We start from the raw sequence: 26,690 nt of genomic DNA, 5'->3' as shown, positions 1-26,690 counted from the left end.
GTCAATTTGATAAGTCTCAAATTGGTTTTGTTCCTCTAGAGCAGAATGGAGTGAGATTATATACTCTTTGATCTTGGCTAATTGTGGCCCTTCCATTGAGTCAACTCTCCTTCCCCGCTCTACGTCCATCATTTCGTAGGATTTCCCCGTAGCCACATTCTTGATCAAGCGCTTCGCTTCTTCAGGATTCCTGGTACTGAAGTTCCCTTCACTGGTTGTGTCAAGCGTGATTTGGTAATGCAAGTTAATACCTCCGTAAAAAGTATTAATGAGTTGCGGTTCCGAATAACCATGGTGGGGGCATTCAAGCTGGTAACTCTTTAATCTCTCCCAAGCGTTTCTGAATGATACTCGTGGATCTTGGCGGAAACTGGAGATTTTCTTCCTTACATCCCAGTAACGCGTCTCATCGAAGAAGTGGTTAATGAAGGTATTCCTTATTTCCTCCCAGCAGGTCAAAGACCCTGCTGGTAGTTGGTCCAGCCATTTTCTGGTGTCGCCTTCTAAGGAAAATGAAAAGAGTTTACAGCGATTGTACTCGTCATCCATCATATCTTCTAGAAACTCGATGTGATCGTGTGGGTGCTCTGAGATGGTTCCACGAAAAGGATTCTGACGTACCAAGAATAAGTATTCGAGGCTAACCCCGGATTTCTTGGTATCATCTTTGGATAGTTTAATAGCGGACCTATTGGAATAGGTTATGCCAGGGTTTAAGTAGTCTTGCAGAGGCAATTTTGTTTCATGATCTCTTTTCGAGATCAAATTAATTTTAACAGGGATTGCAGTCCCTTGTTCATTTGTGATTTGGTTAATTGTGTTGCCTAGTTGACCTTTAGGTTCTCTTAGGACTACTCCCTCATTAGCATTATTGGTAAGAGAAAACTTACCTGCTTCCGGCGTGGTGTCGTCGATCGATGTTTGATGTGTAGCGTCGATCGATTGTTCCGTCGACTCGTCGCTCGATGTTGTTGTCATTTCGTCGATCGATATCCGGCCGAAATCCATATCTTCTATCTTTAAGTTTCTGTTTCAGCAGGAAAAGAAAGAAAACTTTTAGCAAATTCAGTAACAAAATCTAGACTAAATTCTAAACTTAATCTAACGGTAATAAGAAAGAGTCCCCGAGAACGGCGCCAAATTTGATATCACTCAAATTACCCTAAGGAATGAATTACTCTCTCAAATAAGAGGTTCAGATGTAATACTTAGGGATCGAATCCACATAGACTCTAGGATTACACAATAGATTATGGTTTTTGAAGTAGGCTAGATTAATTTGTTTATGGGTTTTAAAGCAGTAAATGAATTGGTGAGCAAGGTTACTGCTCGATTTGTTTGTTTTGAGGTTGTTAACAGTTGGGAGAATAGCTAGATTCAGGTATATTCTCAGGTATGATAAGTAATACTTAATTTGGGTTTTTAAGGGTTTATTGATATTAATTATTCTTGAATTCAAACTAAGATATAATCAATCGGATTATCTAATCTGGATCTCAGATTTCAACTATTGTATGTTAATCGCGGGAAAGTGTTGATTGATGATTCATTAAGAACATTGATCGATACACCTTTCAAAATATCGATCGACAGAACTATCGCTGTGTCGATCGATGCTTCTTCCAGAAAGTTTTACGGACGGGTTTGATTTATATTCTCTAACTCACTATATCAACTCTCGTCTGTATCTAGCGAGTTAGATCATACTAGTTTATTTTCAGGTATTGAGTCAAGCAATGGCTTGATCTCAGTTAATCCTAAGATCTAAGTTTAAAGGGTGATCAATCCTAAACTTAGCTTTAAGAACAACTAGATGAAAGAACTATATTTTTAAACACCCTAATAACAGTTTGAGTCAGTAATACATTTATCAACCTATTGAGAAACCTAAATCTAACAGTAAGAACTACTCAAACATATTCATAAGGTACATGGTCATGATGGTCTGAATAATACTTAAATAAAATGAATAATAAGAATAAGCAATAGAGTAAATGAAAGCTGATTTCACTCAAATTACCCTAAGGAGTGGTTTTACTCTCTAGAGGTTCAATTGTAGTATTTAGGGATCGAATCCACAAGGAGCAAGAGAACCTAATAAATCTAATCAGACTTGTTAAGCTAGATGGTTTAATTGTTTAGATGTAAAGTTGCAGTTGTTGAGCAAGTAATTGCTCGATTGATTGGTTGAGGTTTTGGTACTTAAAAAGAAATAGCTAGACTTAGGGTTTTTATTCAGGAAATTTGGAATTATAATCCTATAGATGCCTAACAAGTTGCATGCATGATATTGTAGAGCTCAACACTTATAAACGAACCACTAGGCTCTTGCTTTCTAGGTTCGTCTATTGAGCAGTGTCGATCGATGATTCTATTTGAATATCGATCGATTCACTATTCGAAACGTCGACCGATTATTCTATTTGAATATCGATCGACGATGTTGGTCAAGCGTTAATGTGCGGGTTGAATGTGCTCACTTGATCAGCTCTCGCCTTACTCTTAGCAAGATCTTAGCTCAATTAGAATGGTTTCAGGATGAGATGAAAGCTATCGCTTATATCTAACAATCCTAGGGCAAGTTCTAGGTAACTAATCTAGAATCAGGCATTAACGACAATCCTAATGATTAATATCACAACTTAGCAATCAATAGTTGGGGCTAATCTCTCATAACCTATTTAAACCCTAAAATCTAAAAAGAGAACTACGCAGACATGGCCAAGCAATTCATAAGAGCAAATAGGTTTGAAAATTACATTATAATAATAGATAGATATTAATGGAGTTCCAATCACAAATAACTTTGGATCTTCTCTCCAATCTACTAAAAATTCTAGAAAACTTTTGCTGTGAAAATAGGAAAACAAGAAAAGCACACTTTGCCTCTAACATGTTGGCAAAGCTTATATAATTTGGTTAAACTCGTCAGGGGTAATCTCGTAAATCGGTGAAGACTTGGGCTCTAAGTCGGCTGTGAACAAACGGGCTTTATGAGCGCTTCGCTGTCGATCGATGTCAATCCAGATCGAACGATTACTCCTCTTCATTATCGACCGATTTTGACGTAAACAGGGCTGGGCCGATGTGGGCGTCTTGCTGCGAACTCCTCGTGAGTCAGAATCTTCACGGCATTGCAAGATGAGGTTGACTTTGTAAGTTTCATCGATCGATGCTCTGGAGAGCCTTTCGATCGATCTGGATTGAAATCCATCGATTGATGTTCGAAGTCCGGACTCGATCGACACCAGTGCGATCCCCCGAAGCTCATCGGACTTTCTACTTCGAAATCTCCTTCTTGCAGCTTCTCTTGCTTCACCACTTGCCAGAAATCATCTCCTATGATGGCATTCACGTGGTGTTTCATCACATCTTCTTCTAGCCATCTTGTTAAGGCTTCCGGCCTCTTAACAGTTTCTCCTGTCTGAACAACCTGCATCTCCAGCTTCTTCACATGAGTACTCAAAGTCTAAAACTTTGTGTTCAGGTTGGTGTACACAGAATCAATCTTCCCATTGAAGTCCACCGTCATGGGCTACTATCCCTCAAGAACCCTATCAAGCATCTCTTCAATCTTGCTCTGTTGCGTAGGTGGTGGTGTCTTCTGGTAGTAGGAATTTCCATAACCTCTTTTGTTGTTGTAGGGTTTATGGTGTTGCGAACTCTGGTTGAAATTACCCTTATTACCATAGGAGTTTATGTTTCCACCCTGGTTTCCAGATCCTTGGAATCAAGTTCCACCAATGAAGTTCACCTCTTCTTATTCCTCTGCTCTACCCTCTGTGTCTACAGCCTCTGCATCTTCAACCAAGCAGACCTGCTTCCTGAGAAACTTGTGAATACCGTCCATCTTTTCCTTCACTTCATCCATCTGATCATTCCCAAGGATGGTGACAGATCTCTTCCTCTCAAAGTCAGTGTTATTGGCATTAATGCTATGCGTGCGGACTATGCACCTAGTATATATATATAAGCACATTTGTACAAAAATTGAGGTACGTAACAAAGATAAAATATAAAATAAAGTATTTATGGTAATGTATAGCATGCATTAAGCAGTCTATATAAAAAAAAATTTTAAAAGCTAAATTAAATTAGATCATGTAGTCCACGTATATAATTTAGTTTTTCATAAAATTTTGACCGAACAAAGCCTCAAAAACAGTACAAACTGAGAACCATAGATGACATGATTAGGGTTGTGCACGAATCGAATCTTCTGTTATGAGAGGTATTTATGATCAGATTCGTTTTACCCGAATAATCAATTATCTAATTCAATTTGATCTGTAGCTATTCGGATATTTGGATATTCGATGCCTCGATATGCAGAAAATATTTTAAACGGGTTTCTTATTAGATCTATAAAAAGATAATAAAAATTAAAAAGTAAATAATAATATTTTATTAAAAATAAAAAAATTCTATAGGATAACCATTTTTAAGTTTTTGTCACCAAAATAGCATTCAACGAGAAAAATGACCAAAACAAGTTTTATTAAAGGGTAAAATTACATTTTTACTCTAGGGTCCGAGTCGGTCCTAGGAAGCGGTGGGCCAGAAGCAAAAACAAAAAACATTTGGCCTATTAAATATAAATAAAAAAAGAATTTTGAAAGTAGAGGAAAGATTTCGAACCCGTCACCTCTAAGAGTCTAAAGATGTGCATTAACCAACTTAACTAAAGAAACCTTTGAAAATATGCGGCCGATATGGTTGTTATTATTTGACGGCCAGAAACATGGGCTTGGCCTGCTTCTACTCAAGGTCGGTTCTGCCTAGGGTTAACTAATATAGACTTAGGGTTTAGAGTTAAGAGGTAGAGTTTCGGGGATAGGGTTTCAAATTAAAAAAAATATATTAAAAAATATTAAAAATTTCAAAATAAAAAGATGCTATTTTGGCCATTCTCTTTTACGAGAGATAATTTTGTGACAAAAACTTAAAAAAAAAACTATTTGAGATAATTGCCCTTAAAAATATGTATAATTTATTTATATAACTCTTAAAATATATGTATATAAAGTATCAGATTGGATATTCATTTCTAATAATATTAGTATTTGTGATTTGTTCTGTTTTTTTATGATATTATATATTAACATTTATTCGTCGATAGAATTATGGATATTCGGATTTTTGTGAGGATAACAAATTAAATCAAAATTTATTAATACTTTGTTTTACCAAATTCAATTTTACTTTACCAAATTTTCACCATTCATCATCTTCTTCTTCAGATGATGAAATCATGGAATTTTTCAATTGATCTTGACCATGAAGAAGAAGCAGTGCAACTTGCTATTTCTAATAACAATCTGGTTATACAATATCTTCTTAATCAACAAGAAAATCAGGCGATTCATGGTGGTTCAGTTCCTGGCCGTTGTTTCATCCACCGTGATCGAGAGAGTGCCCATGATAGACTGTTCAATGATTATTTCTCGGAAACTCCAAAATATAATGATATTTTGTTTCGGAGGAGGTATCGATCGTATGTCTCGTTCTCTATTCCTCCGCATCCTTCATGAAGTTGAAGGTCATGACAACTACTTCACACAACGAAGGGATACTATGGGTAGACTTGGATTGTCATCTATTCAAAAAGTAACCGTTGTTTTTCGGATGCTAGCATACGGTCTTCCTGCAGATGTCGTAGATGAGTACATAAAGATTGGTGAATCAACGACAATCGAAAGCATGAAGAAGTTTTGTCGAGCTATTGTGGAGATATTTTCAGCCCAATACCTACGATCACCAACACCTGATGACGTTTCTAGACTTCTTTACATTGGCGAAAAACGAGGCTTTCCGGGAATGCTTGGTAGCTTAGATTGCATGCATTGGAAGTGGAAAAATTGTTCTACTCCTTGGGCTGGACAATATGCCGGTCGTAGTGGATCACCTACTATAATTCTTGAAGCTGTGGCTGATTATGATCTTTGGATATGGCATGCATATTTTGGATTGCCGGGGACTAATAATGATATTAATGTGTTGGAGTCTTCTCACCTTTTCTCCAATCTCGCTCAATGTATTGCTCCTCCTGTCCACTATGTCATTCAAGGAAAAGAATATAATATGGGTTATTACTTGGCCGATGGTATATATCCGAAATGGTCAACCATAGTGCAAACTATTGACGAGCTAGTAGGTCCAAAGAAAAAATATTTTGCAGCACAGCAAGAAGCATGTAGAAAAGATGTAGAACGTGCATTCGGAGTTTTACAATCATGTTTTGCGATTGTGAAAGGACCGGTACGTTTTTGGAAAAAAAAAGTATTACATGATATAATGACTACATGTATAATTTTACATAATATGATTATTGAGAATGAGCGTGATCTCGATGCCCCGATTGGAATTGGAAGAGAAACTCCACCTCCGGAAGTCCAAATACCGGATAATGAAGATAACTGATTCCAAGAGTTTCTAAGTCGATTCAGAAAAATTAAAGATAAAGAAGCTCATTTTTTACTTCGGAATGCATTAATTGATCATTTATGGGAAAAATTTAGTAATAATGATTGTTAGATAATGGTACTTTGTTTTATTTTTATTTTTCTAATGTCTTTTTGTAATAAAATGTTTCATTTAAATAATATTGCAATTTTATGAAGAAAAAAAATCAAAAAGTATAATGAATGAGTTAATTTTCAAGAATGTGTAAAATGGAAAATAAAAAAAAAATCTTTCAAGAATATTTTTTTTTAGAGGAAAAATAGAGGAATACATTAGAGAAAAACTGACTCTATTATACGTTTTCTGGAAGAAAAAATAGAGAAATACATGGGAGATGGCCTATGGCTTGAGATGTAATTTACTAGTAGTTGAAGTGACACGTACACACACACCGGCTCACAACCACAAACGAAAACAGCTCGACGAAGAAACGATAGAATCAAAATCCTCTCCACTCGCGTCACCACGCCACGCCGTTGGAGAAGAGAGGAAGGGTATGCTTCTCATGCAACCTCCACTGGTTTCATCTCGTTTTCATTCCCTCTATTTCATCCCTCGCCACCACCACCGTTTATTCCAACGGCCGATTTCAGCCTTCTCTGCAACCGCATCTTGTTCGCCATCATCATCTTCTTCTTACTTCTCCTCGTGGAACGGTTTGGATGCGAGTGAAGAAGAAGAAGATGAATTCTCCACCTTCGTTCGTCGGCGCTATGACTTCTCTCCGCTTCTAAAATTCCTCTCCAGATTCGGACCAGTCGAATTGGTTTTGGACTCGGTCAATTTGGAACCATTACCGGTTTCGCTTGATCCGGTGGAGTTCGAGCTGGCCGAGTCATACAAGGCGGTTCCGGCACCGTACTGGCACTCGTTACTAAAATCGTTATGCTCATCGAGGCCATCTCTCGGTTTAGCGTACGCCGTCGTCTCCTGGCTGGAAAGGCACAATCTCTGCTTCTCTTATGAGCTTCTCTACTCGATTCTCATCCACGCGCTCGGCCGTTCCGAGAAGCTTTACGAGGCGTTTCTTCTTTCTCAGAAGCAAACATTAACTCCTCTGACGTACAATGCTTTAATTGGAGCTTGTGCTCGTAACAATGACATTGATAAGGCTCTTAATCTCATTTCTAGGATGCGTCAAGATGGTTACCAGTCCGATTTTGTTAACTACAGTTTGGTTATTCAGGCTTTGACCCGTAGCAACAAGATTGATTCCGCTCTTTTACAGAGCCTTTATAGGGAAATCAAACATGACAAGCTTGAGCTTGATGTGCAGCTAGTTAATGATCTCATCATGGGCTTTGCTAAATCTGGTGACCCCTCTCGGGCTTTGCAGCTTCTTGGCATGGCTCAGTCTACGGGTTTGAGCGCCAAAACTGCCACTCTTGTTTCCATTATTTCGGCATTGGCAAATTCAGGAAGGACTTTAGAGGCTGAAGCTTTGTTTGAGGAGCTGAGACAGAGCGGTATAAAACCGAGAACCAAGGCCTACAATGCGTTGCTTAGAGGATATGTGAAGACGGGACCGCTAAGAGATGCGGAGTCGATGGTTTCGGAGATGGAGAAGAGTGGTGTTTCCCCTGATGAACATACGTACAGTCTCCTCATTGATGCTTATGTGAATGCAGGCAGATGGGAAAGCGCCAGGATTGTGTTGAAAGAGATGGAAGCCGGTGATGTACAGCCTAATTCTTTTGTTTTCAGCAGACTCTTGGCCGGTTATCGCGATAGAGGCGAGTGGCAAAAGACATTTCAAGTTCTCAAGGAGATGAAGAGCATTGGAGTTAAGCCCGATACACAATTCTACAACGTGGTGATCGATACCTTTGGAAAGTTCAATTGTCTTGATCATGCCATGACCACTTTTGATAGAATGTTAAGCGAGGGAATCGAACCTGATAGGGTAACTTGGAATACACTTATAGATTGCCATTGCAAGCATGGCCGGCACATAGTAGCACAACAGATGTTTGAGGCAATGGAGAAGCGAGGTTGCTTGCCTTGCGCTACAACTTATAACATCATGATCAACAGTTACGGAGATCAAGAAAGATGGGATGATATGAAAAGATTGTTGGGGAAGATGAAGAGCCAAGGAGTACTGCCTAACGTCGTGACACACACAACACTCGTCGACGTTTATGGCAAATCCGGTAGGTTTAACGATGCAATAGATTGCTTGGAGGAGATGAAGTCAGTTGGGCTGAAACCGTCATCAACAATGTACAATGCCCTCATCAATGCCTATGCACAGAGGGTATCGTGCCTTTTAATAGTATCCATGCAAAAATCTTTAAAACAATCATTTGACTGATAGTTTCTTTTGTGCCAGGGTTTATCGGAGCAAGCTGTGAATGCGTTTAGAGTGATGACATCAGATGGACTGAAGCCAAGTTTATTGGCTCTCAATTCCCTTATCAATGCCTTTGGAGAGGATAGAAGAGACGCTGAAGCCTTTGCCGTTTTGCAGTACATGAAAGAAAACGTAATCAACTTCTTCTTTACCCTAAAACCAATCTTGATACTGACCGACACCATCTCACAAGTCACAACAATTGCAGGGCGTAAATCCAGACGTGGTGACATACACAACACTCATGAAAGCTCTCATTCGTGTTGATAAGTTCCAAAAGGTAATGAATCTTTTCTTATGGTTGATAAGGGAATACACCGAAAGTAGGAGCATTGACGTTTCGACGGTTTTAACAGGTACCTGGTGTTTACGAGGAGATGATCATGTCCGGCTGCAAACCAGATAGGAAAGCTAGATCCATGTTACGGTCTGCTCTAAGATACATGAAGCAGACGTTAAGGGCCTCATAAAAATATTGAAGTTTCTAAACTTATTATATCGAGCTTCTGTCGTATATCTCACAAGTTAAAGGTCAGAATGTAACGTCACAGGCCACACATCTCAAGAGGAAGTCTATCAAACAAAATTCTCTCATTCTCTGTCTATGTAAAGATTCAAACTGTACAATTACATAACTGTTACGTAGTCTTAAACTAGATGCGATACGTTGAAATTTCAAACCAAATCTCCTTTGATCAATGAAAATATTACATTGTAGGTCAGTTTCTAGTTTATTATTACACTATAAAACAGTCATTACTACAAGGATAGTTTTGTTTAACCAAGCATACTTCCTTGTTACAAACTAACTAAATTAGCCTAGATTTAAGTGTCTATTACTTTAAGTCTTTAACTAAATTTAATATATATTTTTACTTGATTAAACATAGGGCAATTCCCTTAAATAGACATTTTTAAGTTTTTATCACAAAAATATATCTCAAAAACTAAAATGACCAAAATAGCACTTTTTATTTTGAAAATTTTAACTTTTTTTTTTATTTTTAAACCCTAAACCCCACCCCCTTAACTCTAAACCCTAATGTCTAGATTAATTAACCCTAGGGGTATAAGTGTATATTTACTTATTTTGATAAAAAATTTAAATCTATTTTGGTCATTTTTATTTTTGAGATCTATATTTGGGACAAAAACTTTTTTAGGTATATCCTAGGGAATTAACAAAAAAACGTAAGTTCACATCTCTTTCTTCTAAGTCTTCTTCATCTTAAGTTTTCAAGCATTTTTTGTAAATGAAATATGCTTCATTAGATTTCTTTTCTCGAGAAAACTTTAATCAATTATTATCTCTATTATTATATCTATCTTTTAAGATATGTCAATTTATATTTCTAATGGTGATGTAAAAGTCATGTACACAACAATAACAATGGCGGAGATCAATTAAAGCTCCAACCATGGTTTTTTTGTCTTCAACCATGTTCTCTTTGTCTCCTCCTCTACGTGCTCATCTCCTCTGTCCAAGATGCCGTCGACGTGAGGTTTCGTCCACAGGTGGTCATCGCTCTTCGCTCTTCGTCACGTCTCGTCAATGTCAGCTTCTCCACGTCTCAAGCCCACAACCTCTCCATCTCCAAATCGTGTTCTCAGCCTTCATTGTCATGTCTCTGCTCCATCATAGCCGACTCTCCGTTTTCTGCTCCGTTTCACTTTTGGTCCTCTAGCTTTTTGCTTCTTTCACAATATGCCTCAAACTTCCAATCTGATCAAATTGCTTCACAAATTTACCCCAATATATTTAATGTTGCAATCTGGCTTTTCAGTGTATTTTCAGAAATGGTCTGTCAGTTTTTGATTCTTTTCATGCTAGCCCCATAGTATTAAATGTGCTTATTAGTCCCTAATTTCATCTCCGAACTTTCAGTTGTGTACTCGAGACCCTGCAATATGCAATATGAAAATGAACAAAATAATGCACCATATACACCTAATATATAATCAAAATGATTAAAAATATATAAAACCAGATGCTAAAGGTCATTAAAAACATGATATATCATATATGTACACATGAGTAGTTTTTGTATGTACACATGGATGTACATGTGGATATTTCGGTATCTAAAATCTATGTACACATGAATAGTTTTATTATATATGTATTTTCTATGATTTTTAACCATAAAAAAACAAAGGTAACACATACACATACGTATATGTAAACCAGATATATAATCTAGAGTAAATATATAGAGTAAACAGAGGTAACACATATATATATGAATAATATACTAATATACACCGGTGTACATGTGAGTCATTGTATAAGTGGACAACGATATTTGTGTATACATTTAAATGCTATTTAAATTTTCAAATGTTATAACTTACAAATTTATGTTATATATCTTTATGGAATGCATCAGGAAACCCATTTGGTCATGCTCCTCCCGGGTGCCATAAGCATCTCTTCGAAACCATCATCATCGTGGAACCAGAAACAAGGGATGTCTCATTTTCCAGCAGTTTTATCTCTTGTATTTTTTCATGTTTTTTTCTGTTTTATTTTGTGCTTTGAGATGACAGCGATTTCCGACTGTTTTGTACTTTGAAATGACATGTTATATGAATGTATGTAAACAATTTACATGTTAATCATTGCATGAAGACAACGTCGAGGAGGATTTCATTTCTTAAGCATGTTTCGATGGAGAAGAGGAGGTCATGGAGAAGACGAAGAGGAGGAAACTTAGTCGCAGTGATTTCACAGCTAGTGAGGAAGATAGAGACGTGGCGGCAGTCGCGGTGGTGATATTGTCGCGGAGGAGAGCCTCGAAGATGACAATCATGTTGCAACCTGCCTTGGAGCTCTACATCTTCAAGCCTTTATATTGGCTTGATACGGAGGAGACAATTTGAAGAATAAAATTTTGAATTTTTTTTTGTTTCAATATTTATAAGAATTAGAAGCAGCGGAAACTAGAAACTCGTTTAGTTAACGGGGCAAACGTGATTTTATGGTACATTGTAAATCACTTAATATACGATGTACAAAAGTACACACATAATCTATGTTCACATGTACCCATTGTACACATGTACACATACACATACACATACACATACACGTATGACCAATCGTAAATCGTAAATTTTAATTATAGTCTCGATCTAATTGTTTTTAATTATGAATATTCTTTATTTATTTATTTCAACTTAAAATGGTAAAATTTGGTTACTTTTTTCCGAACCGATTTCTTTTTTTACAAAAAAATAGTGTAGATGTGAATCGTTGTACATGTGGATAGTGTAATTGTATGTACAACATATCATATACATATGACTATATATAGATATCTTTACAACAACGTACACGAAAACTGACTTATACCTTATGGGAATCCACATACCTTCTATAAAACCAAATTTATGTTACTTATTTTCCACAAAACATCCCGGACAAACAACAAATAATCACATATTAAGTATACTAATTAAATTGAATATATCAGATTACTTATATATTGTGTACATAATGAGTTCTTCAGTATGATGGTTAAATGCGGTGGTTATTTACCTTATCAAGGTGGGTTCAACTACCAAGGAACACATTTAACTTATTTTCATGTTTTTAATGAGTGGTATTTTCGTAATTTTAATTTCATCTTCCCCAAAATCAATTAGGGTCTTCTGCAATTTTTCTCTATGGTCGCCAGCCATTATTTTCATCTTAATCATCAGTTTTGTTTTCATTTTTCTTGCTTATTATACTTTTAAACATGTAGAAATATTGTTTAAGACACAATTTCAAGCTTTAAATGACTCTGTTTCTACAACAAAAACGTAGATCTTGCTTTTTCCTTTTTATTACTAGCTATTAATCAATAAATGGATAAATGTTGATTTTTAATTTTTAAAAGTAAAAAAAGCAACTAAAGTTCGCACAGAAACCAAAACAAATGAAAATAACCAAAAGTTGACCATTGTTGTTGTGGTAAAGCTTTCGTGGTACATAAGATCAATTTTGGGAATAAACAGAAACAATTCAAAAACAAAAGAGGTACCTTGAAACGGTAGATCAACAGGGCTAAACATTTAAAGCAAACTCTTACGAAATCTGGTTGTCTCCATATATATTAATGATAGTAACAGTTAGTTAGTACATGAGGAAAAATACATGTTTTCAGTCCCAAAGGTAAATGTCAGATTCACCTCACTTTTTATCACCAAACAAAGTAATCAAAGTGACATGTAGTATAAATAAAAAATATTAAAATTTGGAAAGAAAAAAAACGGAATAAGGTTTAGCGTTTTTAGGGTTTAGGATTTTAGAGTTTAGGGTTAACGATTTAGAGTTTAGGATTTTTCTGACGGCGTTTATAACACCTCCGAACCATCCTAGACATAGGTCGACCCACCGGCCAACAATCAAACAAGAACATGACCGACGGACGACCCACACCAAGGGTTGGAGATGAAAGGCCAACCGACCAGCCAACAATCAAACAAGAACATGACTGACCGTCCAATCCAACACTATGGTCCGAAAGCGCTATGTGACGGGTTAGGGATGATTCGGTCAGAGTCACAAAAATTACTCCATGACCTAGACCAGTTCATCCACTAACTGGTGCCACTGCGTCAAGGCACAAGGCTTTGCAACCCGTACCTAGAGTTAGCGTTTTTCGTTAGATCGAGGCCTAAGGCTTTTCAACCTGTATAACGACCTAACGTTGTGTTAGACCGGACTAGTCAAATATCAGAGTACTCATGAAGTGCATATAAAACAATTACTTTTATTGATTTAGGAAATATTCATACATTGAATTCAAGACTGGGCCCGGCCTAATGCCAAATCGAGTCAACTAAACACAATCTCAATATATACCATTTACAAAAGGCATGAAATCTACACCGGCGGTCCTAACGTCCAGCACCAGGGTATCCGATCATCAGTACTCATGTAGTGTTAAGACACTCAGACTATACAAGTACCATTAACCGGTCGACCAACAATCAGACAAGAACATGATCGGCCAACCAATGATACCGCATAGCTTTAATATCCACCACCCTTCACAAGCAATCCCTCAAACACATACATGCCAACGTCAAGCCTACACTAACCAAATACACACCAAGCCTAATCTGGTATCTAAGCCAGACTTAGGACTTAATGTCATAACCTGCAAGCAAATCAATCAACCACAATCACAATAATAACTATGAGTAACTATGACTCGATCTAACTCGTACCACTGTATATCGGTGCTATATTTACTCAAGGGTTCAGTAACCCTCTACGACACTCTACACAACACAACACTCTAACCCGGGAACTAGTGACTTAGTGTTCCTACTCATCATCCTTGGCAATATCCTATCTCGCTATCACAAAGACTAGGAGAATGAACTTTCAACCGAACGCGGCCCACAGTACAGTCGAATCACCGCGCGACAGCCCCAGTACAGTCGGGCCACTGCCGGTTGTTATATGACGATTGCGGCCCACAGTACGGTCGGGTCACCGTGAGACAGCCCCAGTACAGTCGGGTCACTGCCGGTCACTACCCCGTCCGTGTAACCACTCAGCCATAAGCCATGACCCCGTCTCTCTGAGTGCTCTCGATCCAGCGAATAAGGGGTTTCCTTAAACCCGCTGGGTACTAGGTTGAGGAAACACTAATCAACCCCAAAATATGCCTAGCATGGTGGGTTACACACAAGCTATATGGCATCACACTCTAACTCTACAACACTAACAACAATATCATCACTAAACAACTCAACTAGTTAGTCACTCCCTTACCAAGAGATGACTAACCTCAATCAACAAGATTAATTAAACGAGCAAGCATTTAATTAAATATACTCAATCAAACCGTTACCCATATAGTTCGGCCTCATGCTACGAAACTATCTTTAAAGATAACGAGAACCTGCACTCATGCAAGAATAGAAAACATGATGCATCCTAGCCCTAGTCCTAGTCAGGTTTTTAACTCAGTCTTAATTTCTTTCATCCCAGCTTAGCCCTTGCTAAACTGAGTCCGGTTCTATAAATAAAATAACCCTAAGGACTCTACCATGCAATAACATGATCTTTCTAATCTATATGCAACTCGATCTAACCTAAGCCACAAGTGGAACTCAAACAAAACCAACTCACAAAACTATCCTAAATTCCAAGTGGAATTCAAACAAGCCAACTCACAGTGTTCTTTGCCAATAAGCAGCTGGTTGATCGGAGAAGACTTGGCCAAAACCTAAGGGACGCCTTGACTGGACTTGACTGAACTGATCTCGACTTGGACATAACCTCGGCTTCATCATGAAGAAACTGACAGGCCTCGACAGACTGATCTGGACTCGGACATAACCTCCTTTAGCTTCTGGACAGTTCTTCAGACTTCCCGATGGAGTATCGAGCAGAACTTCGACTGATCTGAACCCGTGGAACTTAACTAACTCTGGACAGCACTTCCACTTGATCCTCAAGGAATATGACTGGCTTGGACATATTGATTTGGACAAAGCTTTCGCGTCACAATCGTAAAGAGTCGTCGATTGGACGGAACTTGCCTTCTCGGTGGTGTATCAGTCTTCAGAATCGACTACACTCTACATCGACCACTTTCTCTCTCTCTCTCTCTCTCTCTCTCTCTCTCTCTCTCTCTCTCTCTCTCTCTCTCTCTCTCTCTCTCTCTCTCTCTCTCTCTACCCACGTTGACTTGCTTCCCATCTGAACTGATCTTCACTTGATTGACCTTCAGTTGGACAGAACCTTCCCAAGGTGCTGACCCGATCTAAGTAGAGAACTGACCTCGAAAACTCTCTACAACCCTCGAAAAGATCGGAAACTCTTGCTTTCTTTTTCTACTTTTCTCTCACGTTTTAAACTTCGTTTGGACAGATCTAGATGTGAAGAAATGATCTGGGGTCGTTGGGTACTTATAGAAGACAGCAGCCAATCAGCTTCAGGTTGGCCGTAGCCTGTGTGTCGCTCCGCATGGCTCCGGATGCATGCATGGCGGCACCTCGTGATCCACATGGCTGGCTGCATGTCTCAGCCTCATGCAGGACGACACACCCACTTCCAGATGGCCTGCTGCATGACTGGAACTCATGCAAGGCGACACACCATCTCACACATGTCGATCAGCGTGCTTCGGTTGCATGCGCAGCAACACCTCGTGCTTGGTCGATCCACCTCGTGCTTCTACATGTCAGGCTGCATGTACTGCTTCCATGCACGGCGACACCTTGAGCTTCTGTAGACACTCAGCTTGTTGGACAGTTGACACCACGTTCTGATCCCATGCAACGAGACACCTTGTGCTTCTCGGTCCATACGTCTGATTTAGACCCTTCCGGCAAATTTCTGATCTGCGATCAATCCCGAATATTTTTTCCGCTCCCGTTCTTATGAGCTGAATATTTTTAATAAACTCCAAATGGATTCTTACCTTGATGGAAAATATTTCCCGAGCCTCCGGCTTCCCCGAGAAATTTCATAATACCGAAATTAGGGTTTTCGTCAGATTTCGGGTTTTCCCGTCGTGCTTCGATTCCGTCGTGCTTGCTTCCCGTCCTGCTTCCGACTTATGTTGTGTCTGAATTAATATTCCGCTGATACTAATTTTTTCGGATTAATTCTTGGTTAAGAAACGCCGTGCTTCTAAACCGTCGAGCTTCTGAAACGTCGTGCTTCCAAAAATGTTATGCTTCCAAAACGTCTGTCTCATCAATCTAGGACATCTTCTAACTATGGTCGAGCAACTTATTCAACTCATAGTTCACTTACGATCAATTCTTCGACCACCTTGTTCTTCGAAATTTCCCGATCGATCTTTACCGCCCGCGATTCGACCACCAAGTTGATGTTCGACCAATCTTCTATTTTCTTCGAATCATGTCAATCTTTATATGATCAAAACTCAACATTCCTTCGGATACCTAGACTCCCAAATGCTCGGCTCCAAATTTTAACTTTCTTGATCTCGACCATTTAATCCCGAAGGGCGGGGTATTACAGCGTTAACATCCCTAACATCGGCGTTAACGTCATTAATGCCGGCGTCGTTAACGGGCGTCGTTCTTTTTTCGAAGTTATTTTGTTTTTTTTTTAAGAAAATTAATATTTCTTTAGTAATTTTACATGACACTTTTATTGGTGATAAGAGGTAAGGTGAACTTTACAATTCACTACATGGAGTGAACGGAAGTTTTGTTCATACATGAGCCCCTTACTCGTTGGCCAATAGGAAATCCCAATACATTAGGCCTTTACATATAATCAAATAGATTGATACATGTACCATATGCTCATACGGAAAAATTCAAAATATTTTTCCATGAAACTGTAGAGAGCAGAGATTTCTTTAGTCATACAAAAACCTCGAAGGTGAAAGTGATGGATTTTGGATATATTTAATTCTTAAACTCTCTCAAAGCAATATAAGTATCGGTTACAGCTTCAGTTTCTGAATGTATGAACTCAAACTACAATCTCATCACAATTGAAAAGTGAATCCTCAAGCTCATAAAGATTGAGAGCTAAGACTCATTTGGTTTAGCAATTACAACATCAAAAGCATAAACTCTAAAACGATCTCTCTCCTTATTATAAGCTCAATGGTCTTATTCTTCACTTTAACTCAATGGCAAAGCCTCTGCCTCAACCAGTGGCGGACTCAGAAATTTTTTTAACCTGTGTCAATATATAACTGAAAATATAACTATTTTAAAAGTTTCATACAATATAAAAAAGTTCTACAAAACAATCCTACGATCTTTCATGTTCTGGAACCTTTTCATCACAGTTTCATTTGTGATTTTTTCAAATACATCCTTTTCGATAAAACAAATCAAACAATCATTTAAAAAATGATCTCCAATCCAATTTCGTCGATCTGTCTTCACAATCTTCATGGCTGAAAAACTTCTCTCCACAGTTGCAGTAGCAACAGGCAAAATCAATATCAACTTCAGCAACCTATAAACCAAAGGAAATGACATATACTTTTGGGTTTTCACCAAAGTACGAGCAAGTTCTCCAAGATCTTCTAAATGAATAAATATGTCGTGACTTCGAATGTTATCAATATAGGTATCTAACTGCTGCTCAAGAGATATGCATTCTCCATGACTAAAGTCATATGGATAGAACGTTGCTAACCTCATCAATCTTGAATTGTTAAACTGAGAGAACGAATCAATGGGAGATAAAGAAACAGCACAAATAAGTAGTTCAGTGTTCACCTCGTTAAAGCGATCATTGAATTCTTGAAGCTGCAGATCCAAAATTGCATATAAGCAATTAACCTTATAGTGATGTCCATTTGTGACTCCTGTTTTTCTCCTTGTGTTCTTTAAGTCAATGAAAACATCATCCATGTCAAGCTCTTCAATATTATGTTTCTTACAGAAAGACGAAACCTTAATCATAAGAGAACTCCATCCATCATCTTTAAATTTCTGCAGCTGGTTTCTAGTCGATTTCACCAATGACATTGTATTCAAGATATCTTGATCTCTGTTTTGCAGGGACAGGGACAAACTATTTGTGACTCCTAAAAGGTGCACCATTACTTGCAAATAGAACACAAAATCAAAGCTATTGACGTATCTTAGGAGACCATATGCTTGACGCTTTTTCGAGTCATCTTGACCATCCTTTTGAACACATTTAAGCACCTTAACGATTGAATAAAAACACTCAATCACACGCAGTAAAGTTCTATAGTGAGAACCCCAGCGAGTCATCCCTGGTCTCTGAATAGAAACATCTTGGTTTAACCCTTTTCCGGTCTTACGTTCACCATCATCAACTTCTTTCTCAATAATTTCTTTGTGACTTTCTCGGAGCAAATCTTTCCTTTTGCATGAAGCTCCCACCACATTCAACAACAGAGAAATCATATCAAAAAAATCTCCAACATCAAAATGTCTTTTGGCAACTGCCACAACAACCAATTGAAGCTGGTGAGCAAATCAATGAACATAATATGCTGATGTGCTTTCCTTTGAGATTAGTTACCTTAACCCATTGAATTCACCTTTCATGTTACTTGCTCCATCGTAACCTTGTCCTCTTAGTTTTGTAATGCTTAATCCATGCTTAGCAAACAAAGAATCAATAGCAGATTTCAAAGTTGATGAAGATGTATCACTTACATGAGTAAGACTTATGAATCTCTCTTTGACTATTCCACTTTTGTCAACAAAACGAAACACTACTGCCATCTGTTCTTTATAAGAAGCATCAGCAGACTCATCCACCAACAAACCGAAGACATCATGATCAATTTCTTCAATAATACTTTTGACCAGCTCTTCCGCAAAACAATGCACAATATCTTTCTGAATCTTTGGAGAAGTCATCTGATTGTTTCCAGGAGCATTTCCTAATACAACCTTACTCACAACTTCGCTTTGCTCAGCAGTGTATTTCAAGAGTTCGACAAAGTTACCATTATTAGCAGATTCGTCTTTCTCTTCATGACCACGAAAGGTAACCCTTGTCTCAACAAGAATCTGGAAGCATCAATGGAAGCATTTAACCTGATTCGATACTCATTCTTCGTAATATCATCTTGTTTATGCAAAGCATCCTTTATAGACTGGCCTTCTTTCATCAAGTTTTGACACTTAATTACTGCATTGTTGTGAAAACTGTTAACATCACCTATATGTTCTGAAATATTTTTGGGGTTGTTCCAGCTAGAGAAACCATCAATGGTCCATGCATCATTCCTTCCACCTTTACCAGCATTATCCCGGAACAAGTAACAACATAGACAGAAAGCTGCATCTTTCTTCACACTATATTCTAACCAATTCTGATACTGATCAAACCAAGCATGATTAAACCGTCTCAACACACCTCCTTTCAGTGATTGTTTGAAAATATGACCACGGGGTTGACAAGGACTTATGGTTAAATATTTTCGGATCACCTCGTTTCTTTGATTTGCAAGATATTCTGATATTCTTTTTCGATCAGCAGGATCCCATGGTAGATTATCCAAATCATCTAATTCACTTTGAGATGATGACGGTGGAGTTTTTCTTTTCAAAGGTATCAAAAATTTCTCCATATGTCTGCAAATAAAAAAATATTACTAAAATAACTTATAGTTGGATAATTAGAATCAATAAGAATAAACTAAATTACTATTTTAAATACAAACCTACCAACTAAGAAGAGATTACAAAATCTTAAATTCATACCTTGTTGAGTTTGGAAGAAGACGACGGCAAGAAGAAGATGACGACAAGTTGTGAAAGATAAAAAAAATTCCAATTTTTTTTGTCAACTCTGTTGTCATTGATTTTAGCCCAATGGGCAAACATTACATTGGGTATCAGAATTACAATGAAGAGGAGCCAAGTAAGCTAAATATTATTCAGCCCAATTAGAACAATCCTGAAACTTTTCGAAGCTGACGATCAAGTTTCCTGAAGACACGTCACATCGACACGCGTCCCACATGTGTTGAGCAGCACCGCACATTGTCACCACCGTGAGTCTCCGGGCATCTACTCTCTGGCTCTAACATGTCGTACTCATGATTGGAAATTCCAGTACCAAATGTAAAAGTCTTCCACTTTAACCGCGAATCGCTGAGAAAGAATCCATGATTCACTGGAGTTATACCTAAGGATGCTTAATCCAGGACAAAGAAAGACCCTTTGCCAGACCGCTTTAGAAAAGCGCCAGCGCTTCTGAATCCTCTTCATACACGTTTAAAGCATCCATTAAAACTCATCCTTCTTTCCTTCAGAGATGCTTTGCCTCGCACCATGACCGGCTGAAATATATAGCTAAGACTGATTCTCCTGGAAAAAGATCAAAGTGAACGTTGAAGCATGTATCTGACCCAGAATCCTACGGGATGATGAAGATGAAACTCAGTGAAAGACATGACGAAACTCGACCAAAGAAGATCAGGATTTATTATATCAATCCCAATCGAAAAGTTGAATAAAATCCTGAAGATCAGATTCGACTTGGGACTGAACACACATCAAAAAGTCGTCGAGCGAATAAACAGATTGCCAAAGTGAAAACAAAACATCGGACAAAGCCGAAAACACAAAACAAAAGGTGTTTAATCTCTACTCTGCATCTTCGTATCTGTGAAAGATATGATTGTGAGAACAGATACGAAGGCGGTAGAGAGAAAATTCTCTCTCTAAGAGAAAGAGAGAGAAACTATTGTCGGATTTTGGCTTTGTTGGAGTAAAAAAAAAAAAAAAATCCAATTCTAACTTAATGTATTTGGGCTTTAGGTTTGTAAATTATTGAAGTTAAACATGTTTTTCCTTTTTTCAATTGTAGACATTATTTATTTAAATTGGGCATTATTTATTTACATGGGGCTTTCGATTAAAATTAATGGACATTCTATAGTTTATCAAGTAATCATTGGGCTATAGTTTATGGGGTGTCAAAACAAATTTTAATGGGAAAATACATAGGAAATTTTTTTTTTCACAATTAATGGTGTGGCAGGTGCACCACCATTAACGGACGTAGGTCCGCCTCTGGCCTCAACCCGAGTCTCTTCATTTGTCTCTCATTTCATCTTCATTTAACTTCTTCCTTCGCTTTCGAACATAAGACTATTTAAATTTATCAGAAAGCAATTGGCGTTTTTACAAACAACAACAACATAGTTATAATATGTAGATGTACCATTTGTCATGTACCTGAAGTTAAGAAAATATATCAAAACGGACAAAAAAAAACAACCTGAAGAAGTTATCATAACTTTCAAAATGAGTCTTAAACAACACTCAATTTGAAAGGATATAGTTTTTAAAAGTTTTATGAAGTTATTCATAAAAGCTTAAGGGAGAGACCAACCCAACAGAGCCTCCTCCAGATCCAATCAAGCAGCGGTATTGGCAATGAAATTTATTAACTCTTTCAAGTAAAATCCTCATCTTTTGCAAAAGAAATCCTTCTGAGTTGTATTTATGTGGTCGTATGGCATAAATAGAGCCTGAAAACAAGAGAAAATAGGATCAAACTTCTCAACAGACATCATAACAAGGGGTTTTAGTCATGAATGCAATCCATCATCGCTATTATCATGCTGAAAACATGGGACGTGTACACAATAACATTAAACCAAAATAAAAACCATCACCTCCATTTCAGAATGCACGTTTATCCACATGTGAGGATCAAATTACATAGCTAGCTTCCGCATTATTTGAATTTTGGGCTCACTAAACGGAGCAGTTCCTGGATTTTCTTCAGATTGATCAAAATCATGGAAGAGAAGAGAAGGACACAGGTTCCATAGCGCTTTAACAAGTGATTTATAAAGGAACATAAGCAAAGAAATTACTTTTTCTTTCTTACCTCAGTCAATAGCCCAATTTCGGTTCAAGTCAACTCCTCTTCCTGTGATTTATAGATATGATAAAGATGAAATCTAACAAACGCATTCATGACTAGACACAGAAGATGGTTACCATTTCAGCGTTCACAAAGATCTCCAGCTTCAACCCGTTTACGACCATTAGAATTTTCTATAGGAATCAGCTTTTCGAAAGAAATATATAGTGTCAGCTACTGAGTATATCAAACACTGCAGATAAACTGATATCAAACACTTTTGCCTTTGTGGCAAGCTTGTCAAGAGTGCTGTTCAGGTTGCTTCATTCTTGTTGTGTAAGAACGGTTTCACTTAATAAATACCTCAAATTTCCATGATGGTCATGTTCATACGTTATGCTACCCCCATTTTGCTACATAGTGTATGTACATGTCCTATGTCTTTCTATACCATGCTTTTTACATAAATTATCAAAAGCAATATTACATAATTCTTATCCATTATCAGTTCTAAAAACCTAACTTTCCGGTTTACTTGTTCTCTACTAAGTTTTTCCATTCACAAAACTTACTAAAAGTCTCATCCTTAGTAGCTAGAAAATATATCCATACTTTCCTATTATAATCAAATATGATGAACCGGAAATAGATATAGACATGTGTACATTAGGCGAACCCCAAAGGTCAGCGTGTATGTACACCTTACCATTTGATCACCGTTGTGTTTGCCAACATTGAAACTGAGGCTTTTGTTCTTACCCATGACACACCTTTCGTAGAAGTCCATCTCACTGATCTTTTTCTTGTCCAGTATTCCTTTCTCAACCAACACCCTCAGATTCCTCATGCTTGTATGCGCAAGTCGACAATGCCAGAACGCTGTGTCATCTTTTCCTACAGCTACATTTGCTGAAGGTAGTATTTACTCTCCATCCATTAGATATAAACTTCCACACAATGTTCCCCGTAGAGCCAACTTGCCCTTCTTATAGAAACAAGTTTTCCCTTCTCCACCGTCTTGCCTAAATCCCTGCACTTCAAGAGAGCTAACCAATATTATATTTCTCTTGAGGTTAGGAAATACTTGACATTGGCAAGCCTGTTAACGGTTCCTCCTCTTGTGTTAATCTGGATGGATCCAATCCCTTGGACTGATATTGCTCTGTCGTCTGCAAGCAGAACCTGTCCTCAAGTGATTTCCCTATCTCCAATATCTTGTCTATCTCCAGTGACCTTCTTTCTTGCAATACCAGCAAGTCACCTTTGACCTTGACATGGACCTAGATTTGTTGATGAAGTTACTGCCTCTAAAGCTTTCTATTTTATCAGGTCTTCCTCGTGTGATATTCGACTCACCAGACCTCTGTGAAGTGTTTGATTCCTTCACCTCCTTCAACTCAATCTCCTTTGGCTTAACAACATTAGTCAAATCTTCAATGGTCAAGGTATCTCTTCCACACGTCCATGTTTCCTTGATTTGAAAGCATTGAGATGGAAGTGAACTCAATAGCAATATAGCTTGTACTTCCTCTGAAACAGAAACATTTACACTGCTTACCCGGAAACTAACTTCAAGAAATCATCTATGTTTTTATCAATCGATTTAGACTCAAGCATGTTGAATGAATAGAATTTATGTTGCATATGAATTTTATTAGGTAGATTTTTATAATTATACAACCTTTCAAGTGTAGACCATATTGTTGCTGATGTTTTATATTCTTCAAGCTTCCGCAATACATGATCTCCAAGATTCATGATGATCATGTTCGTCGCCTTCTCAGCCTTCTCAGACTTCTCGTACTCTATCTGTTTGATCCGCTCCTTGAAGTCCTCCTCATCCTTGCCTTTCTTAATCGTAATCCCAGGATATGATGTTGTCGGAGACTCAATCAGAGCATCCTTCAACCCAGGAATCGAAAGATGAGCTAGCATTTGTTTTTTTCCACATTGTGAAATTGCCTTGTTCGTCGAAACATGCAATCTTGATTTTCACCATGGATTCCCTCATCAAGCCGGGAACCTGGCTCTTTTACCACTTTGTGATGAATCAAACCCAAGTAATTAATATTGTTTGATTTAATTTAATTTTATTTCTGTAATGTAATTAAAACTTCACTCTTTCAACTAGGCATGGGCGTTCGTTTTTGGTTTGGTTCTGGTTCGGTTCTTTTGATTTTTGGTTTTTTTCGGTTCTAGAGATATAGGAATCATTCGATTATCTATAAAATTTGGTTCGGGTTCGGTTCAGTTATTTTGATTTTCGGTTCGGTTCAGATAACAATTATAAGAACCGAATAATATTATCCAATAAACTTCTGGTTCCAATGCGGTTACGGTGTTTCGGTTAGTTTTAAATATTTGGGGGTACAAAAACAGATTTTTATGTTTTTAAATTAATAAATCAGGTAATTTGGATCAATTTTAATATTTTGGATAAAACTATTTAGGTAATTCAGTTCTTTCGGGTAATTCGGATAATTTAAAATACTTGGATAAAAAATATTCAGTAATTCGGTTTGGAAGTAATATTTTTAGAATGTTTGTTAATTTTAATACTACATACAATTAATATTTTTAGGTATATAAACTGTATTTCAGATATTCGGGTATCCATTCGGTTTTTGGTTCAGTGTAAGTTTTTCGGTTATAGAAATATAGGAACCATTCGGTTATTGTTGAGCTTTGGTTCGGTTTCTGCTTCAATTTTTTCGGTTGGATACCGTTCGGTTTTTGGTTCTCGGTTTTTATGCTCAGGCCTACTTTCAACCTTATAAGTTTTGACTTTTACCCAATATGCTATGCTAGTATTTCCCAATGCCTAAGTTTAAAAAATTAAGACTGTTAAGTTCGAACATACAAATTTTATGCTCCGCTCAGAATATAATATCAGATTGTCTGAATAAAACTATTAACTAGATGCACAAACTGCATAAGGTTCTCCTTTTCGAGATAAGACAAATCCAGAATTGTGACTTATTTGGCTGCTTAAATAATAAGTTTGACTTTGACTTTGCGTAATGCAAAATTAACGGCAGCAAGGTAATGTTGTTCCCTCCCCCTCTCAATATGCCTAATAAGTTGCCGGTCAACAAGCACTATTATTTGTATCATATTCCTTCATCTCTATTGTTTTTACCTTCATAACAGTATGAATTTATATGTCATCTTATATGGCAGCTATTACCTGGTTATGTGGCGGTAACGAGGAATTTAGCAAGACGTAATATGAGATGTGATAACTACTGCCCAAGATGTGGAGAGCTAGAAGAATCTGTAACACATGCTATTTTCGAGTGTCCGCCAGCTCTACAAGTATGGTCCTTATCAGCGACTCCGTCTAGCCCAGGTCTATTTCCAGTACCAAGTATTTACGCAAATATGGATTATCTATTTTGGAGGAAAAACAGCATTATCGAGCCGGAGCAGGACATGGATCCTTATCCCTGGATAATTTGGTACATTTGGAAGGCTAGGAACGATAAACTTTTCAGGGGAATAGACAGAGATCCTTTGGAACTGGTTCGACATGCAGAGAGTGAGTGTCAAGCCTGGTTTAATGCGAATGAAGTGGCACGAACCGTGGTACAAGAAGGCCTTCATGAGGAGCCCCAAGTCATAAGCTTGGGTAATATTTGCTTGATAGATGGATCTTGGACAGCTTCTGCTCAGTATAGTGGATGTGGATGGGTCTGGTTGGACAGTGGAGAAAACACTCAATTGTTGGGGACAAGAAATTTCGATCGACGGGAATCAGCTCTGCATTCGGAAGTCGAAGCACTGCGGTGGGCAATGGAGAACATGCTTCAACACTCAACTTGCCAGAATTTTGGGACAGATTGTAAAGAGCTGATAGCAATGATAAAGGATCCTCATGCCTGGCCTAGCTTTGCGACAGAGTTGGAAAGGATAGAGACGCTGCTGATTTGCTTTCCGGACTTCGACATCATTTATGTTCCACGAGTGCGCAATCAGTTTTCAGATTTTTTAGCTAAGACTGCTAGATCCTTCCATAGGAAGTTACATTTTATTGGTCTTTCTGTTCCGGTCTGGTTACCCAGTCCACCTCAAGTTTGAGTAATAGAATGGCCGTTTGACGTCAAAAAAAAAAAACAGTATGAATGGTGACCAAATAATAATAGGGAATAATGCATTCCATAATGTTCCTAAAAATATCACCATTCACAAAGAATAATTTTTTTTTTCATTCCCTTTCATTCTATTTTCTGTAGAGAAATAAAGAACAAAATTATTTCTTGTTAAATTTGAGAAAGAACGACCATTATTTTTCATTTCTGCTATTTTATTCTTCTACGCTCATTTCCTATTCGTTCGTCTTGTTTCCAAAATGGTCACAAGTCGTTCCTCTACACAAAACACATCATATTTTATTCCTCTATTTTGTAAGAATTTTATTTTATAACATGTAAAGTATACCATTTGTTACTAATCAATTTTATTATATTAAATTTGAATGAAAATAATATGATGTGTTTTGTGTAGATGTGTAATAGTTATTTTTATATGTTTTGAGTGATTATTACTGAGATATAAAGGTAATAG

The 26,690-nt window shown here is 37.6% G+C and overlaps 2 protein-coding genes, 1 non-coding gene and 1 pseudogene across 3 annotated transcripts; 3 read left to right on the top strand and 1 right to left on the bottom strand.

The window, feature by feature from the left end:
* The first annotated feature begins 286 nt into the window (after nt 1-286).
* Nucleotides 287-393, top strand: LOC125586747. Its single transcript, XR_007323282.1, has one exon. It is a non-coding gene; the product is annotated as a small nucleolar RNA R71 (small nucleolar RNA).
* A 3,844-nt stretch (nt 394-4,237) lies between these two features.
* LOC125585307 lies at nt 4,238-6,766 on the top strand. Its single transcript, XM_048754107.1, has one exon. It carries the CDS (start codon nt 5,278-5,280, stop codon nt 6,418-6,420), a length of 1,143 nt encoding a protein of 380 aa, XP_048610064.1. The 5' UTR covers nt 4,238-5,277; the 3' UTR covers nt 6,421-6,766.
* A 15-nt stretch (nt 6,767-6,781) lies between these two features.
* On the top strand, nt 6,782-9,537 carry LOC125585306 (pentatricopeptide repeat-containing protein At5g42310, chloroplastic-like). Its single transcript, XM_048754106.1, has 4 exons — nt 6,782-8,719; nt 8,795-8,947; nt 9,024-9,095; nt 9,172-9,537. The coding sequence occupies exons 1-4, from the start codon at nt 6,797-6,799 to the stop codon at nt 9,283-9,285; spliced, it is 2,262 nt and encodes a 753-aa protein (XP_048610063.1). The 5' UTR covers nt 6,782-6,796; the 3' UTR covers nt 9,286-9,537.
* Nucleotides 9,538-17,385: 7,848 nt separating this feature from the next.
* On the bottom strand, nt 17,386-21,714 carry LOC125585305 (annotated as a pseudogene).
* Between the last annotated feature and the right edge of the window lie 4,976 nt (nt 21,715-26,690).

The sequence above is a fragment of the Brassica napus genome, chromosome C4 (genome assembly GCF_020379485.1).
Source record: "Brassica napus cultivar Da-Ae chromosome C4, Da-Ae, whole genome shotgun sequence".
NCBI classification, from domain to species: Eukaryota; Viridiplantae; Streptophyta; class Magnoliopsida; order Brassicales; family Brassicaceae; genus Brassica; species Brassica napus.
Note: the sequence above shows the minus strand (reverse complement) of the source record. Positions and strands in the feature narration are given on the sequence as shown.